We start from the raw sequence: 16,772 nt of genomic DNA, 5'->3' as shown, positions 1-16,772 counted from the left end.
CTAAGCAGAAAATATAACTCAAATCATTTGATTTTGTTGAACACTCTCTCACTTAAGAGCATTCGTAGATACTTTACATATGACAAAACTCGAGAGTATTTTATCAAAGTGAACTAGTGGATCTGAAGACCTAAATGTTTTATTGTTGTAAAAAACATCTTACAAAGATTTATATTTACATCTGTTAACGATAACGAACGCCTCGACGAACGCAGTAATAAACGACAAATATTATGCAGTCTTATATAGTAAAAATAGGTTCAAAAAATGAAGTAAAGGATTTTGAAATCAATCTATTGAAAATATTTAGATTAAAAAAAAGTAATAGATCCGTGAGTAAAACTCCTGATACGCTTGCCGACTGTAAAGGGTCCACTTGAATGAGACAACAGACTGGTTATTTCTTGTTATTTCACTAATAATTTAATTATTATGTGGTAGGAGGGGTAATGCCACTTCTGTACATAACACGAACGAGCGTTTGCGAGTGTGTGTGTTACGTACAGAAGTGTAACGATCGAGTGTAGCCCTACTTCCACATATACACATATACAAAATTGTCATTCACCCCACTAAGTTTGGAATTCGACAAAAGTGATTGATGCAACCTAGCATAGCAATGCTCCTAGCACGAACACTTATTTTTCCAACGTCAAAAAATACCTCCTAATTTTCAACCATATATGCATATACGAATGCATATACTTTGTATGTTTTCATTAATTAATTTAATTCCAGTTTAGGGACAAGTTAGCGACAAGATTTTAAATACAGCAGTGGGATCTTCATTTTTACAGATGTCACGTGATTGCACTGAAAAAAAATTCTTCAACATACGTCCATTATGTATGAAATGGCTGGCAGATAGCATGTCTTTGATACTGGACCAGCACACCATGAATTTGATTTTGATGGAAAAGAAATACTGAAAAGAGTTCGGAAGAAAGCCATTCGCCTAGTCGGTTGGCCTGTAGAGGCGCCACATTTTTTTTATAGTACTTCAATTTCACTGTACTATTTTTTTGTGTAACAACTTCACATTGATTCATTCCCATTAAATGTCACAGCAGTGAAGTTTGTTCATGAAAAAATAATTCAGTGACAGCAGTCTTTTTATGAAGAAAAGTACTAAATTGTAATAGATTTTACCCTTAGTTTCTAAAGTCCATTCTCCTATGCTGAAGATCCACGAAGCCAATCAGATTGTTCTGCATGGCGACAGATCACTTAACTTCAAATCGGACGCTGCGCACATTACACCTGTTTTTTACAACATTATCAAAAATAACGCGAAACGTCCTATTGTAAACCCCGAACTTCCAACATCATACGGCTCAGTAGATACATCGACAAATAATGTTGCTGATAACCCTGCTAATCAGCTGGTCAATGTCAACAACACAAATCAAAACAAACAAACGCGATATAATCTGCGAAGGAGAAAATAAAAATTTCAAAAAATTTTTGTTCAACAACTGCGTGATATCGATTGTAAGTTTAATTTAGATAAAAATTTATGTACGCCAACGCTTAGCTTTGGATTGTTTATAGCCCTGAAGATGGTCGTTTGACCGAATGCATGGAAAATAAATAATCGCAACAAAACTTAGCGTTTCAATTTGGATGCATCAAGCAAAACAACAAGTAAAAGTTAAATACATACTGCTAGTAACTATTCGTGTCACTCGTATGTTTATACGTCGAACATGTAGGATGTACATGTCAGACGTTGGAATCATGTCCGGAGCGATAGCGGAGGACTTGACGCAGTCTAACTTCCAAAAAAAGAACAAAGACAATTTTTTGAGACGCGGCAATAGGCGAGAATTTAAGTTTCTTTCCTTTGGCCTGTATCACCACAAATCCTATACTATCTTATTCGCGCTTCAAATACGAGCAAAACGAGCTATCACTCGACTATGTAACTTTAAAATTGCCGGAGATACATCGTTTTGAAATTGGTCACTTTTCATACAAAATACACCAAATTGTCTTTTGAAAAGACTCTTTTCCCAAACAATCAAAATCTTTCAACTTACTCTGTATGTTTCTATCTATCTATCTATCGACGGTCGATCTCGGAAACCAGTCAGCCAATCTCCATGAAATATTGCAGGAGTCTCAGGGTGGGCATAAAAATGAATACGTGATACGCCATTACCCCAGGAAAAACCAGAATTTTGTTTTATTGGCCTCGAAGTGGTTTCTGAGTGTGGTTTTCGAGGGTCGGGAACGCGTTTTCGGCTGTAGCTTAGCTGTATTGAAACCTACAGAGGCGTGCGACCCATCAAATGAAAGGTATTCGTAACACGATTCGAAAAAATAAAAAAATAATTTAAAAAATCGGGGCAGATTCGTTTGAGCTAGAGTGATTAGAGTGACCAAATTTTGAGCTACTCGAGCGTAGGATGAAAGGACTAATATTTTTGCGATTATGAAGAGATAGAGAGTTACTTTCTTCGGCAAAGTCTCAGAGTTTTACGAGTAGAGCAGAGGGGCATATGTGAAAAATGTCGAAAGTTGGAAATGGGTGCGTCAATTGGGGTTTTGGAGATATTTCTTGAATGGTGGCAGATAGAGAATTACTTTTTTCGTCAAATTTTCGATTTTCGTCAAATTTTCGAATTTCGTCAAATTTTCGATTTTCGTCAAATTTTCGATTTTCGTCAGATTTTCGTCAAATTTTCGATTTTCGTCAAATTTTCGAATTTCGTCAAATTTTAAATTTTTCTCAAAAAGACAACGAAAGTGAGTTGAGACAAGTTTTTTTATGTCTTGAAAGCTAGCTTGTGATCATCAGATTTTGTAATAATCTTTTAGATTATAAGTGAACGAGTCGCTGATTGATTTTTATTTCATCCAAGAATAACATTTGAGGTATCTACATTACCGATAGTTCCACTTCGAATAGTCATTTTTAAAATTTTCCTTTATTCTCATCTCATTTCAACAGTGTGAGACACAATTAGAATTAGTTTGGGTTACATTTGGGTCATTACCAAGGCGATTCGAAATCGTAATTAATTTGTGTGTCTTTTTATTGTTAAAACTGGGTTTTGGGAATCAAGCGGATAACTTTGTTACTTTCACACTGTAAGTATTAGGGTATTTGGTAAAATTAGAAGTGTAATTATCTGCTGATGGTTCTTGTCCCGGAATAACATCAAATTTGAAATTGACTATCAATGCCGCAAAGTAAGTATATAGTGAATCCAGGCCGACATTTTCACCAAAACACGTCCTTGCTCCTAATTTAACACAAAATTCTGACTGTTAACATCAGGCAAATTTCGCAAATTCTTTCAAATCTTACCAACACCAAATACTGTTCCCGATATCTTTTCGGATGCTGATTGATTGATTTCGCCGTTCTCGTTCAAAAATCGTTCCGGTTGGAATGTTTCGGGATCTTTCCAAAATTTCTTGTCGCTGAAAATCGGCTCCAAATTGTAGAACAGTAAGGTACCCTACGAAGTGACACAGTCTAGTTAACGACAACTTCATAATAACTATTTCAATCGTTGAGAACCTTTGGTAGGATGTAATCTCGATATTGAATATCTCCAGTTGCTAACCTAGGAACAGGGGTAGGGGCAACATTTCCACACCGAAATATTTCCAAAATCGTGGCCTTGACGTAAGGTATTCTGAAATTCGAAGGAATGCTCAACCGAAGGCTTAATATTCCAATAGCTCAACGGACCTTTTCAATTCCACAGCAGGCATCAGGAGAGTTTGATTGGTTCTTTTAGACTGAATCACTTGTCGAACTTTATTTTGTATATCCGGATTGAGGACCATATACAGTATGGACCAATTCAGAAGGGTTCCAGTCGTTTCCAGACCACCGAACAATAAATCTTCCAGAATAATTTCCAACTGTTCCTCTATTGTCGTGTGAGGTAAACTTACTTTAGTTATGGGAGGGTTACAGGGATCGAATCTTTTTACCGGTATAAATGGTGTCCGGGTTGCCATGATGTTCATCAATTTTATCTAAAAATATTTCGATAAACGACGTTGGCTCGGAATCCAAGCGCTGGCTTCGTCTTTCTTTAGCATCGTTTACAAGAAACTGTAAGTTAACCGCAGATAGTAAATCCTGACTTTCCAAAAAGTACAGTGAGGGAAGTGGGTGATTAACAGATTAACAGAATTGAATAACGAATGTAATCACATACTTCCCCGGCTTGATTTTACTTTGGTAAATCCGTGAATTTCTTCGTGTATCTTCAAATGCTCTGGATAATTGACCAAAGACGGAAACCAGCTCTTCAAAAATGGGAACACATTGTACAGGTTCTGGTTTCCGTAAACATGCGCTGCCTTGTCCAGACAATTCATGTTTCGGATCAAAAGTTCATCGTTTGGATCGAATTTGTAGCCTCCGACTGTAGTCCATAAGACATTAAGAACGTGAACGGAAAATATCGAAGTTTTAACCGCAAACGTTCCATCGTTGTTGTCCAAAAGAAGCGTTTTTATGCTATCAATGAGTTGATTAGCCGAATCGATCAACGACTGATCCATTATTTTAACATTTCCGTATCCGAATTTTCGCATAATTTTCTTTGTGAATATTCTGACATCCAACCAGTTCCGTCCAACACCGAAAAAGATTCCTGTAAGGAGCCGATTGCGGACGTTTAAATATCGTCAGAAGAGAATCTGACTTCTTACCGAGATTCTTTCCATAATTTCTGTCCTCAACAAACGGAACTAGATAGCGACGGCGGTTAGTGTCATCAAGCCTAAAAATTTCTCTTAATGCTTCGTACGAGGACACAGCGACTGAAACAAGCAAAAAATGTTAGTACGGTCGATGTCAGTGAAATTCAGACCAACCAAAACTGCTTATAGGTCTTCATAAGGTTGTACCACTACCTCGCGCGGGGGCGTAGATATTTATTCCTATGAAGACGTATTGATCAGTTTTGGTGAAATGAGTGGACCAACTAAAAAACAGCTAAGACAATTTCATGACTGAATTTGACTGACGTCAACTGTAAATCAAATAAACTAAAAAAATGGGACTATCGTCCGTTCATTTTACCAGCAAGTTGACTTCCAAATCCAAAACTAAATATTTCACCATATTTAGCAGCCAAGTTTGACAGAGCCAGATGTGGAACGGTTGGATGAGATAGGTAAAGTTGTATTGCACTACCCAATACCGGCAATCTCAGCGGACCTGATAAAATTCTAAAATTAGTGTAGTCACTTCGTCGGACATATTAAACTTTATTTACCCGGTGGTAAACGCTTATTGCCGTTGATAAAACGAATAAACAAAGCACAAACGGCTACGGCCAAGAATAGCTGTACAACAATCATTTCGATTTCTTTTTAACTCTACGAGGGTTGCACTGTAATGGTGCGTTACATTTATTTTGAATTTTTGGTCGCTCATTATGATTAGATAAATTCTTTTTAAAATTTTAATTCACTTGATAATACTTATCTGACAGAGACGTATTCAGACCCAAAAATTCAGTGACCGTATTGAATTTGACCTGCTACGGACGGATATCATCTGCTATCGATAAACACTTCAGAACAATAAGCTTTAACTAATGCGGTCTTACAAAGCAGCGAAAAATGTTCAAAAAATTAAGTGATAGATTTGACATCAATGTTTTAAAAGTACTTTGACCAAATTAAATTGAAAATGAAATTAAAATGAAGTAATAGATCTGATAGTAAAACTGTTGATTTAAAGGTTTTAATACATCTCTGGCAAATATTTCTAACTTTCACAGAACATCGAGTTTCTAGTTGTATCTGTGCAACAAAAACAAATTGTCCAATGCTGGAACAGCTATAAAAAGTTTACAGAGGTCACAGTGTTAAAATACCAATATGAGCGTGAGAATAGTCATTTACGTCACAAGAGATAAAATATTTTTTTAGAGATGTGAGAGTTGTAGTGCGAGACAAAAGTTAAGTTTCTTGACAACTCACAAATTTACTGCATCATTTATTGTGGCCAAAATTTAACAGCTAGCAATACTGCTTCAGCAACACTCCTACAATTTACCAATATATAGCATATAGCATATATGTGCTGAAAATGAAGCGTAAATTTGTGTAAATTTTTGTGAATTTCTGTGAATTTTTGCAAATTTTGCAAATTAATTTTACATATTAGGCCCTACTCATGACGCTCTGGTGACATTTGTGAGAAAGTTGAAATTTTCCACAAAACTTGCTTCTAATGAAATATGACATTTTCGGTTTTGATAACCCATCTTCGTTTAGTCCATAGACTTTAAAGGATGAGAAAATCATTAAAACAAAAATTTTCTTATCAGTTGCGCATTTTTCTGCTAATATCCGTTGTCGCCAGACAGTCCTAATATCTAACGAGACAAAGCCCTACACATATTCCTAACAAGAGAAAGCCCTACAGGTACGCCTAACAAGAAAAACGACAACGGAATACGTAATGTGAACTGACAAGAAAATGTTTCATGAATTTTCTTATTTTTGAACATTGGTTTTACATGTCACCTCACAAGGATGTTGCCCCGACGAGAATTCATGACAGACTGACTTTTAGTATGCAAGACTATACATATTACATAAGGATACGAGTAAATACTGTTCCGTAAATACTAGTATTTAATTATACCCTTATATATACTCCTGGAACAGCAGTATTTCAAAGTTTATGGTCATATACTTAAAAACAAGTATATATACTTTTTGGCTCATTTTTTTGCTCATCAAGACATCATGTTAAACCGGTTTAACAAAATGATTAAGTTATTACTTTATGCATGTCTATCGAGACAGATATAACAAGAAAAGAGATTATTTCGTGATTTATTACCTACAGCTTAGTTATACTAATTATATTTGGGCCTCTAAGCAGAAAATATAACTCAAATATTTGATTTTTTTGAACATTCTCTCACTTAAGAACATTCGTACTTTACAAATGGCAAGGAAACATAGCACTGATTTTTGCTGAGACCATTGCGGTTCTATTGTTGTTCCAAAACTCGAGAGTATTTTATCAAAGTGAACTAGTGGATCTGAAGAACTAAATGTTTTATTGTAGTGAAAACATCTTGCAACGATTTATATTTACATCTGTTAACGATAACGAACGCAGTAATAAACGACAAACAGGGATTCCAGGAATGAAGTACAGAAAATTCATTTTCGGATGACTTTTCATCTTTTTATCCCGGGTTATGTAATGGATTCTACATGCTTTGGGCGTAGTAACTAGTGCTTGAAACACGAAACGCACGGTTTTCGACTGAACTACAGAAAATTCATTTTCGGATGAATTTTTGTATGGCCAGCCGAAAATGTACTAGATTTATGACAGTTCATTGTTGGAATCCCTATCTGACTAATGCCGTCTTATATAGTAAAAATAGGTTCAAAAAATGAAGTAAAGGATTTGAAATCAATCTCTTGAAAATATTTAGAATAAAAGAAGTAATAGATCCGAGAGTAAAACTTAAAATGACTTATTTATCCGTTTTGGACTTGAGTGTCATTGCCCACCTCTTACCCCATGCAAACTCCATGGAAGTCTTTGGCACGTTAACGCTCCATAGTGAACAATCTGTTATATCCAAAAGCAGTACTCAACTCATACCCATAAATAAATGCGATGCTTCGATTTGTAAATCTTTGAATCAAAAATAAGGAGCCAAAAACTCACCCTCAGTCGCATTTCCTATCAGGACTTCCTTCAACATGGACTATTCTGAAAATATAATTTAACTTTCCAATTAAATTGACTGCGGCTCCCTTTTCTGCTACATAATACCGTCTGTATACACTCAGAAAAAGGTATTAATGGTCTACACTACCCACACACAACAATATTGCATAAACTGTTCTCATTACAATTTCGGATCGTAAAAATAAATATCAAAGAATTGCTCTCGTCATTGCTTCGCTTCCATCACACACTCCTTATTGTCATTTTCCCGAGAATGTCATAATTCTACGACGTGCAATGCGAGACAATTTCAATTTAGAGCGCATCTGTGGCTCAGCTAGCAACCAAAAACCGTATATCGTGCGAGACATTACAAAGAACTCTGGTGCGAAGCTATTATGACAACTCCCAAAGTACTCGGGTGTATACCACTTAGCATTATTGAATGGGATATACTACAACGACAACATTGTTATTTTAGATGTGTTAAAATACACATTTTTATGAGCTTTTATTATTATTGTCGCAGCAATTTTGTCAATAATCATTACGAATAATTTATGTGCGGGTACGACGTACGAGAGACACTTGGTACACGGGCGGGCGGAGGAATGATTCGAACATACATTTATATAAGATGGGTGGTACATAATAGGTGATCATAATATCAATGCGGAAAAGAGGACTGAACACAGCGCGGTTGATTGGAGATTTAATACAATTTGAATGCACTTTGATGTTTTTGGATAGTATTAATCAGGTCGGAGCCCAGAGAAAGTCTCTGCAAAAATATGTTCGATTGCACCCTTCGGTGCACTGGACGTTATGGCACCTAGGATACGGAGGGAGTGCTGGAGGACTTTTTGAGGTTGATATTCGGAGAGTACATCCCTTACAACCATAGGACTAACTTTTTGTACGATTACTATTAGAATTACAACCTCTAGCGATTACAACCTCAACAACAATCGTAGCCTAAGTGCTCTGACTCCTAGTGCACCGAATGATGCTGTAGAACTCACAATTGTTCAGGTCCCCAAGTATAGTATAGTATCCAAGGATATCAAAAGCGCATTCCAATTTTTATTAAAACTCCATTCAACGGCAGTGTGTGCAGTCATACTCTTCAGCAAAATGCAATTTGTTATGATTCGCTTGATTAGTTCAGAAGAGTGTAATCATATTGAGTTAATATATCACCGGAGCTATGATGGCCAAAGTTTCTTGCACAGAAAAATGTGCATCCAACACACTCCCTTAACTCATCGTATTCCGACCAAAAAAAAAACAAACATTTTTTTATTAAAAACTTTTTCGACCAATTTCAATTTTTAAATTGCTTTTTATATTCCATCAAAATCCAAATTTTCTGTTGTTATACGTGCACCTATTCTACGCTGGATTCGTATACATTATAATCCTACACACCTATATAAGTTTCAGAGACTTTTTCCATTTCGATCAAATTTCTGCTGAAACAAATTATATATTAAAACTCACATCTCTATAATACAACTTCGCTTGATTTTTTCTCGTCTCGGAGTTGGAGTTTTATCGTTTTTTTTTTGGTGTGTGTTATCCAGAGAGCCCATAATAGGTAAATTGTAAACATCTGTTACCTTTTTCGTTTCGACGTTCTGTTGCTCTGGAATATATGAATTTGATGAATATATTGGTTGAAATATGGAATCTTTTTATTAGTTTTATGGTTTTTAAATGATGATTTTGTGGTTTCATTAAAAAAAGCAGTTTGTCTTTTAATAACGGCAGAAATTGCAGGTTTATGCAAATTTGCAGGGTTTTTTTTGTATTCGCTGTAATAAATCTCATTTATTTTGGCTCTTAAGAAGAGAAAATACAGTTCTTAAAATGTAAATAGCTTTCAATGTCATCTGTTGTCGATAGCGATGACAAAAAAATACAATGAGGTGTCTAATACTATGTGGTCTTATACAAAGCTAAATGATTGTTGAAACAAGTGAAGTACAAGATTTTGTATCAATGTTGAACAATAAATAAGTGACAAACTAGATAATTATAGATATAATAAGTTGATCAACAAATTCAACAAAAAAATTTACTAAAAATCGGTTGAAAGTCTTTAAGCATAGAGTTGTACCCGAACGGCAGATAAACATAGAAAATTCCTTTTACATTCGAAAGAAAATTGTTGGCTTAGAAAATAACAAAATTCGTAAATTTTTAGAAAATCCTGAAAAAAAAATTCTTGAAAATTAAAGAAAATTTACATAAAATCGATTAAGAATTTTCTTCCAGAAAATCCTTTTGCGCTAAAAAACACGATTATCTACCACTCGGTTGAACCTCTGATTTTCCCTAATTACTATTTTCCTACATTTATTCTATTTTAGGACACGAAGTCAATGTCTACGTCCAATTTCAAGTTATTCTACCTTTATCTCTATTTAATTTCTGATTGTCCTCATCATTTTCATTATATCACACGAAGAAACTCAATGCAGAAACTTCTGCCCTTACTGTACATACTTGGCCCTTTTTTTGAAGATTGATGTAGCACGAATTAATATCGACTAACCGTTGCCATACGCTAGGTGTATCAGCAGTATCCTTATCGGTTCTACTACTTCTTTTCATATAACAATATGAAACTAATGATGAATTGACTATTCTTACGAACTAATAAATGGTGGCGAATTCGTACAAGAGACTGACACAAAATCTGTTACTTCATTTGTTTTAACTTTTGATTTGGAATTTTTTCAGTGACTTTTTTTTGATAAAACATTTTTACACATCTTACAGAATCTACCAAATTCACAAATTTTCCCTAACCTTACAACTTTTGTACGGATTTTCCAAATTTTCCAAAATTAAGGAAAACATGCGAAAAAAGGAAATGTAGACAAAATCGAGAAAATATGGAAAAATAGTTTTTGAATATTTTTAAATTGCGTCGCAAGACCACATCTGATTTCTTTCATATTGTTGATGCGCTCGAATACTGTTCAAAGTAACATTCAGTTTCCGGGGCACACTCGGCCAAAGTCAAATTTTCACCATTTTCGAAGAGTGATAAATCATTGTCGAAGTGGTCGAGACAGCGAAGTCAGTCTTGATTCCAGGCTAGGTTAATTTCGGAATGCTTTGAAAGTGTCAGCTCACTCTTTTGGGCGGCCCAACTCGCTACAGCTAATTACTAACCGGTGGTTTGGTCCTAGATTAAAATTAAATAAATTCCAGGTATGCAAAACTGCATTCACGTCCACTCATTCCTTCTGAAAATTTAACTTTCAAATAGAAGAACGTGTCAAAGGTTAATTACAGATTACAAGCATATGACCATTATTATTATTATCGGGTTTATTACTTAAAGATTAAAGTATTTTTAATCGGTTCATTTCAAATCTTGTACTTCAATTTTAACATGCATTTTACTATATATAAAGAACCATATTACCTAGAGCTTTTGTCATTTATTTTGTCGTCGTTATCGATAACAGATGAATAGCCGTATGTGACAGGTTTAGTAAAAGCTTTCAGGTGATTTACATTGCAGACAGATCAATACCTTTAATAGACATACTAAGACCGGAGACACATGAAACGAAAAAGTCAATTGCCACAATCTTTCGTTTTTCTCAATAAATTGATATTGGTTCACCTTCACAACCGAACCATGTCCAATATGAAACTATACGTTTATCCACCCTGACAGTTTTACTTTTTACGATATTTACACACATCATCAGCATTCGCAGCACAGACAAATCCAATTTTCTGCAAAACTTTTATTACATCTTGTTTTATCACTGTACCATGTCATTACATCGAAGCATAATTTCAAAATATTTCATTATATCTCCCAACATGTACTCAACGTTTTATTCATAACTGTAACACTTAAACTGTTCCAGCATATATATGTTCCCATCTAACGTGTACATCACCCACATCCGACTCCGACTGAAAGAATATGGTTGTGTCGAAGGGGTGTCCACACATCCAAATATAGATAGACTCCGAATGATCCCATTTATTTATTGCGTGCGAGTAAATTGAAGCAATTTGAAATAAGATAGCCAAACACACATTATTATGGAAAAGTTGTGTTGTTTTATATTATTTTTTGTTTTCGTGTGCATGGGGTTGTTCATTTCCACTATATGGTATGGAGGTGAGAGATATGGCATAAGTTTTATTACATTGAACAATATCAAAAGCCAAAGCTTATTCCATATGTATCTATATAAAAATGGTAGGCACGCGTGTGTGTTGAACGAATGGAAGATTCAGTTAGAGAACTAAAATCATTTGGAATGGTTATACGTACATTCTTTGCCACCATGGCAATAAATATAAATTGAGAGATTTCCTATCTGTTAGTTTTCGCGCAATAAATTTTTATTAAACACAATGTATGACATAAGATGAAAATTGAAAATATATATTTTCGGATGGAAATAATAAGAAAATAGTCGGCATGTGTGTCTGTGCTGTGTTTTTTGGGCGAGATAAAAATATTTTTTTTTTTGCGCAACGTTGGATGGGTTTAATGAACATTTACGAAGGGAAAATCTAATGTTTCGTTTCGGTATTGTGAATCCATCGTACTGTAGGTGGAAGTATCTTCAAACAAAAGTGTACTTCCTATAATACTTCTACGAGCCACTCACATTTGCATGACCTAGAACAATAAATATTTTATTGGAATTTTCATTCCTGTACTACTGGGGCTATTAAGACCGTTATGTGTTTGTAACGCATGAAATTTGAAATAGATCACAAGGGCAAAGCTTTTGCCTATGGTCATAGGTAACGAATCCGTAAAAAAATTCCATATCTCCGTTCGTGATTTGGTTTGATTTGATTTGTTTAGAGACGTACCTAACAGTATTTACGGTCAATCACAAGTGCAGCCGGGAACACCGGATTAACATGCTTTCCGAACCACGCCTCGAAGTATGCAAATAACGTATATGAGTCTTTCATTGTGTACAGTAACAAAAACACGTTGAACACTACCCAAATTATGAAGCTTGAGTGAACTTTAGCACACTACCAATGCGATATGCTAGCTAGAAATACTAGAACTGAGTTAGGTTAGCTTAAGTGTTTTTTTCAGTTATTCACTGTCGTAGTTGGGAGTGACCTTGAATAAATGACACTTATGGGTCATAAGCTGATTGCACAGAAAATTCGATGAAATAAGTATCGAAGAATTTATGAAGAAATGATGAGTATTCTACGATATTCGTCACGAACACATCATTTCTTAAGCAAGTCGTCGTTTCTTCACCTCAATAAATTTTTTTAACGAAGCAGTTCTAAATGCTTCATTGCTCGCAGACAGAAGCCATCTGTTGTCGACAACTAAGAGAAATAAAAGCGTTGAGCTAGCATTGTTTGACCTATTGCCTTACTCACAGTAACGTCTTAATCTGATTTCTGATAGTTATTGTATAATTTCTATAGTCATGTATGTCAATACTATTGAATCTATTACTTCATTTGGTCAAAATATTTTGCGAATCTACTACTTCGTCAATTTTAACACACATTTTGCTATTAAAAACCACACACACGCAGAGTAAAATAAACCAGGCAGGAGCGGTTCATTTTCGAAACGTCAAATAAGTGACCTAATACATGTGATGAAAATGAACTCAAATGAACACTGACATAAATTGAAAAATTTTATTCGCAAAATATCAAGGGCTACTAGATTATTCAGGTCACTAGTCAAACAAGCGCTCCTGCCTGGTTAACTTTACTCTGTCGTGCCTTCAAACAATTGTGTCAAGTGTGTTAATGTCAAGTTGTTACCAAGCATTTTCTGTGAGGTCACGAGTTAGACTACAGAACAATGGTCACCACCCGCCCAGATGAGATTGGATTTTTTTTTCTTCAAAAACATTGAATTATCCAATTTGATTCAAAAGTTTCTTACATCTACCCAGTCCATTCCTCTAGATATCCGTGCATAATGTATGAATGTATCATAATAAAGAAGCTAAGTTATGAGTTCCGTAAAATGAAGGGTAAGCCGAAAATATCAAGGAAAAATATTGTTTCACGAGGAGATAAATACGAATATAATTCTCCCTCTTATAAAAAAAGGAAAATTAAAAAGAAAAAAAATTCATCCAATAAAACCATTTATTTATCTTATCAAATAGCTTAACCAGTCAAAAAACATAAAAATCGCATTTCACCCACTTTCATTTATCCGAACCAAAACACATCCGAAAAGAAAAATATTTTTTCCAAAAAAAGAGCCGAGAGAAATAAGAACTGAGTTATCTGGTGAGTGAGTGGTATGAACTGGATAAACATATAATTCCCTCGAGGGTTATTATAATGTTTTCCCATAAGGTAAATTACATGCCTGGTGCGGCGAAAATATCCACTATTTCCATGAGATAAATGAAAACAAAGGCAAAGAAAGAAAAGTAAAACCGAAACCCCTTTCTCATCCATAATAGATTTGTTTCTGTTATAAGAAATATTTTTTTTGTGTGTTTAAGAAGAGAAATTAAAAATGTCGAAATAATTTTCCCTTGGTGAGATATGATACGGTTAAACGGGGGTACATTGTCCGAAAATTATGTTCGTAATTTGTAGAAATGATGAAAATTTCAAATGAAAAAGAAACCCAACCCGAATTTCGCGATTTCCAATAATATCACAACAATTCCCATACAAATACAATAGCTGAGACTTTCGTCGGTGCTTGAGTTCATACGGCACAGTGCGGTTGAATGGAGTTTTAATAAAGTTCGACATTTTTGGTTATTACCAATCAGCTCGGAGCCCTGAACGAGGCCACGAACAAAATTTATATTCGACCACACCATTCGGTGCACCAGGAGTCAGGGCACCTAGGCTACGGAATGAAAACTAATTAAGTTTTAATCCATAGAGTCTGTAGTTCTAATAATTCGTCCAATGGGTATAAGGGAAGCTGGTGCTGTCTTGTCAAACTTTAAAAATTACGATTTTGCGTCTCCGGAGGCTTCCCTTACACCCATGGGACCAATTTTTTTGTACCATTTCAATAAGGTCTCCAGGACTCACTCCTCAGCCTAGATGCCCTGACCAGCACCAAATTGCACAGTTGGAAAACAAAATTCAGAGCTCCGAGCTGATTCAAGTGCATTCAAATTTGAATTAATCTCAATTCAACCACACTGTGACCATGTTTCAAACACAATATCTTTCAGAAACAGCACCCAACACTTTAATAATAAATTTCCGAATTCAAACTCACGTTTCAGTCATTACGTTTCAAATTCAAAATTTATTCTCAAACAAATGCACACTTCATTCAAATGGTTTGTGTATTATACAAAAAGTCGCATATTGAGGCTAGCTGCATGGGTACTGTATTTATATGACGAGTATGAGGATTGAGAGGGTGGCTCCATATTTTTTAACGGTGACATGTAATTTAAGATGTAAATGGTCATCACACACTCCCCTAAGCAAAACAAAGCATAAAAGCATTGCTACACATTAGATGATATTACACATCCACACACAGACACACACACAAGGATTTAACACAAAATAAAGGACATTTAATTAAATGTCCATTGATGGTCTTGCCTCTATGCTGATGGTTTTGCTGTTGCTTTGCATTCCTTTTGACTCTTTGATTTTATATGTTAAATAAATATAAATAAGAGGTGGAATATTCATTAGTGGACATTACAAAAGCGATATCGTGCATGGAAATTGTGTGATGTATGTTTTCAGTCCATGCGAAAACGTGTGTGCAGGGACACTGTAATTCAGTTCTGCGATTGGTCAGACTCTTCATAAATTAATGAATTAATAAAAAAAGGAAAAGAAGGAATCGTTAGCAGTTGTAAAATTTTCCAGCACATCACGATGGCACGTCCTCCGAGCGACCTATACAGAAGTTTCCAAGTCGGCCACAATACATATAAAAATGTGTGTCAGTCTTTCGGGCTACGCCTGATCGTCCAATATGGCCACTCCGGGTCTGCGAACGATAAGTAATTTTTGTGTCCTCGAGATTGTTTTTCGATGATTGATCCGATACTCTGTCAATTGACACTTTTACCCGCAAAATCCAAAAAAGAAATCTCCAAGAACTATTCCCGTTCAATCAATTAATTCTCGCTGACGATGCAGAGTTGGTAATGCTACATGTGTAGCAATCGCTTGGGGTTTTTAGAAAAAGGAATTTCTCTCTGTGTGTTTTTATATAAACGTCGTCAGCTTGGACGTCCAAGTGTTTTATATTGTAATACGAATAACATTGTGAGTTCGAAAAAGATTTTCAGAAAAGTGCAGAAAATGTGCAAAGTCTGGTCCGTACACTTTGCACTTTATTTTAACTTGAAAGAGGTCTGATTATGGCATATTCGTTTTACATTACAAAACAATGTTCCCCATGTGTGTAATGTGGAAAGTGTTCGGATGTTTTAAAACTACACCACACAAAAAAAAACGTTATTGTAACATCATCGGTGGTAAAGTTTCATTTTTATTCTCCAATAATTGATTGCTTGGTGAACGAGCTTTACAATAATTGTCAAAGATAACGTTGGAATTTTAATAAAACAGTTAAAAAGAACCGTTTACATGCGGAGAACACATCATCACAGTGTAATTATCGAATCTGTTACTTCTTTTGTTGTCTTGCGGCCAGAAAATGTGTCATGCTGAAAGCCCGTTTTTTGTATTTTTCTTTCACAAGTCAACAAAGTACTGTCTTGCTGCAACATTTTTTATGGAGGTGTGTGGGATGCATTCCTCGCATTCGGCTGGAAGTGCAACTTCCGCACACCACAGGCGAGCAATAATGTCAAGTACTCAATAGGCTTACGGAAGCATTTTGGAAAGAGACACATAAGGGTTACAGAAGTATTAGGGTTACGGGCGTATTAGGGCTGAGGACGTATTGTGGAAACGGACGAAATAGATTTACGGGTCGTACAGGGCTCAGTCGAAGAAAACGCTCCGACCCGACACCCGACTGTGCTGATGCCTTGTTTTTATTGCGGATTCGTTATCTGTGAACATAAACAAATGCTTTGCCCGTGCCGTCTGCTTCCAATTCAACATGTTACAAACGACA

General features: G+C 35.4%; 1 protein-coding gene and 1 long non-coding RNA gene across 2 annotated transcripts; one reads left to right on the top strand and one right to left on the bottom strand.

Annotated features, from left to right (window-relative positions):
- The first annotated feature begins 1,188 nt into the window (after window positions 1–1,188).
- Window positions 1,189–1,594, top strand: LOC119078947. The gene is made up of 2 exons (XR_005088087.1): window positions 1,189–1,491; window positions 1,552–1,594. It is a non-coding gene; the product is annotated as an uncharacterized LOC119078947 (long non-coding RNA).
- A 1,438-nt stretch (window positions 1,595–3,032) lies between these two features.
- On the bottom strand, window positions 3,033–5,411 carry LOC119078932 (cytochrome P450 2J6-like). The gene is made up of 9 exons (XM_037186675.1): window positions 5,250–5,411; window positions 5,054–5,191; window positions 4,681–4,791; window positions 4,201–4,622; window positions 3,952–4,075; window positions 3,704–3,887; window positions 3,530–3,647; window positions 3,314–3,467; window positions 3,033–3,248 (listed from the first exon to the last, which is right to left on the bottom strand). The coding sequence occupies exons 1-9, from the start codon at window positions 5,332–5,334 to the stop codon at window positions 3,064–3,066; spliced, it is 1,521 nt and encodes a 506-aa protein (XP_037042570.1). The 5' UTR covers window positions 5,335–5,411; the 3' UTR covers window positions 3,033–3,063.
- Window positions 5,412–16,772: the final 11,361 nt, after the last annotated feature.

This window comes from Bradysia coprophila, unplaced genomic scaffold, assembly GCF_014529535.1.
Source record: "Bradysia coprophila strain Holo2 unplaced genomic scaffold, BU_Bcop_v1 contig_297, whole genome shotgun sequence".
NCBI classification, from domain to species: Eukaryota; Metazoa; Arthropoda; class Insecta; order Diptera; family Sciaridae; genus Bradysia; species Bradysia coprophila.
This window is presented reverse-complemented; position numbering and strand designations above follow the sequence as displayed.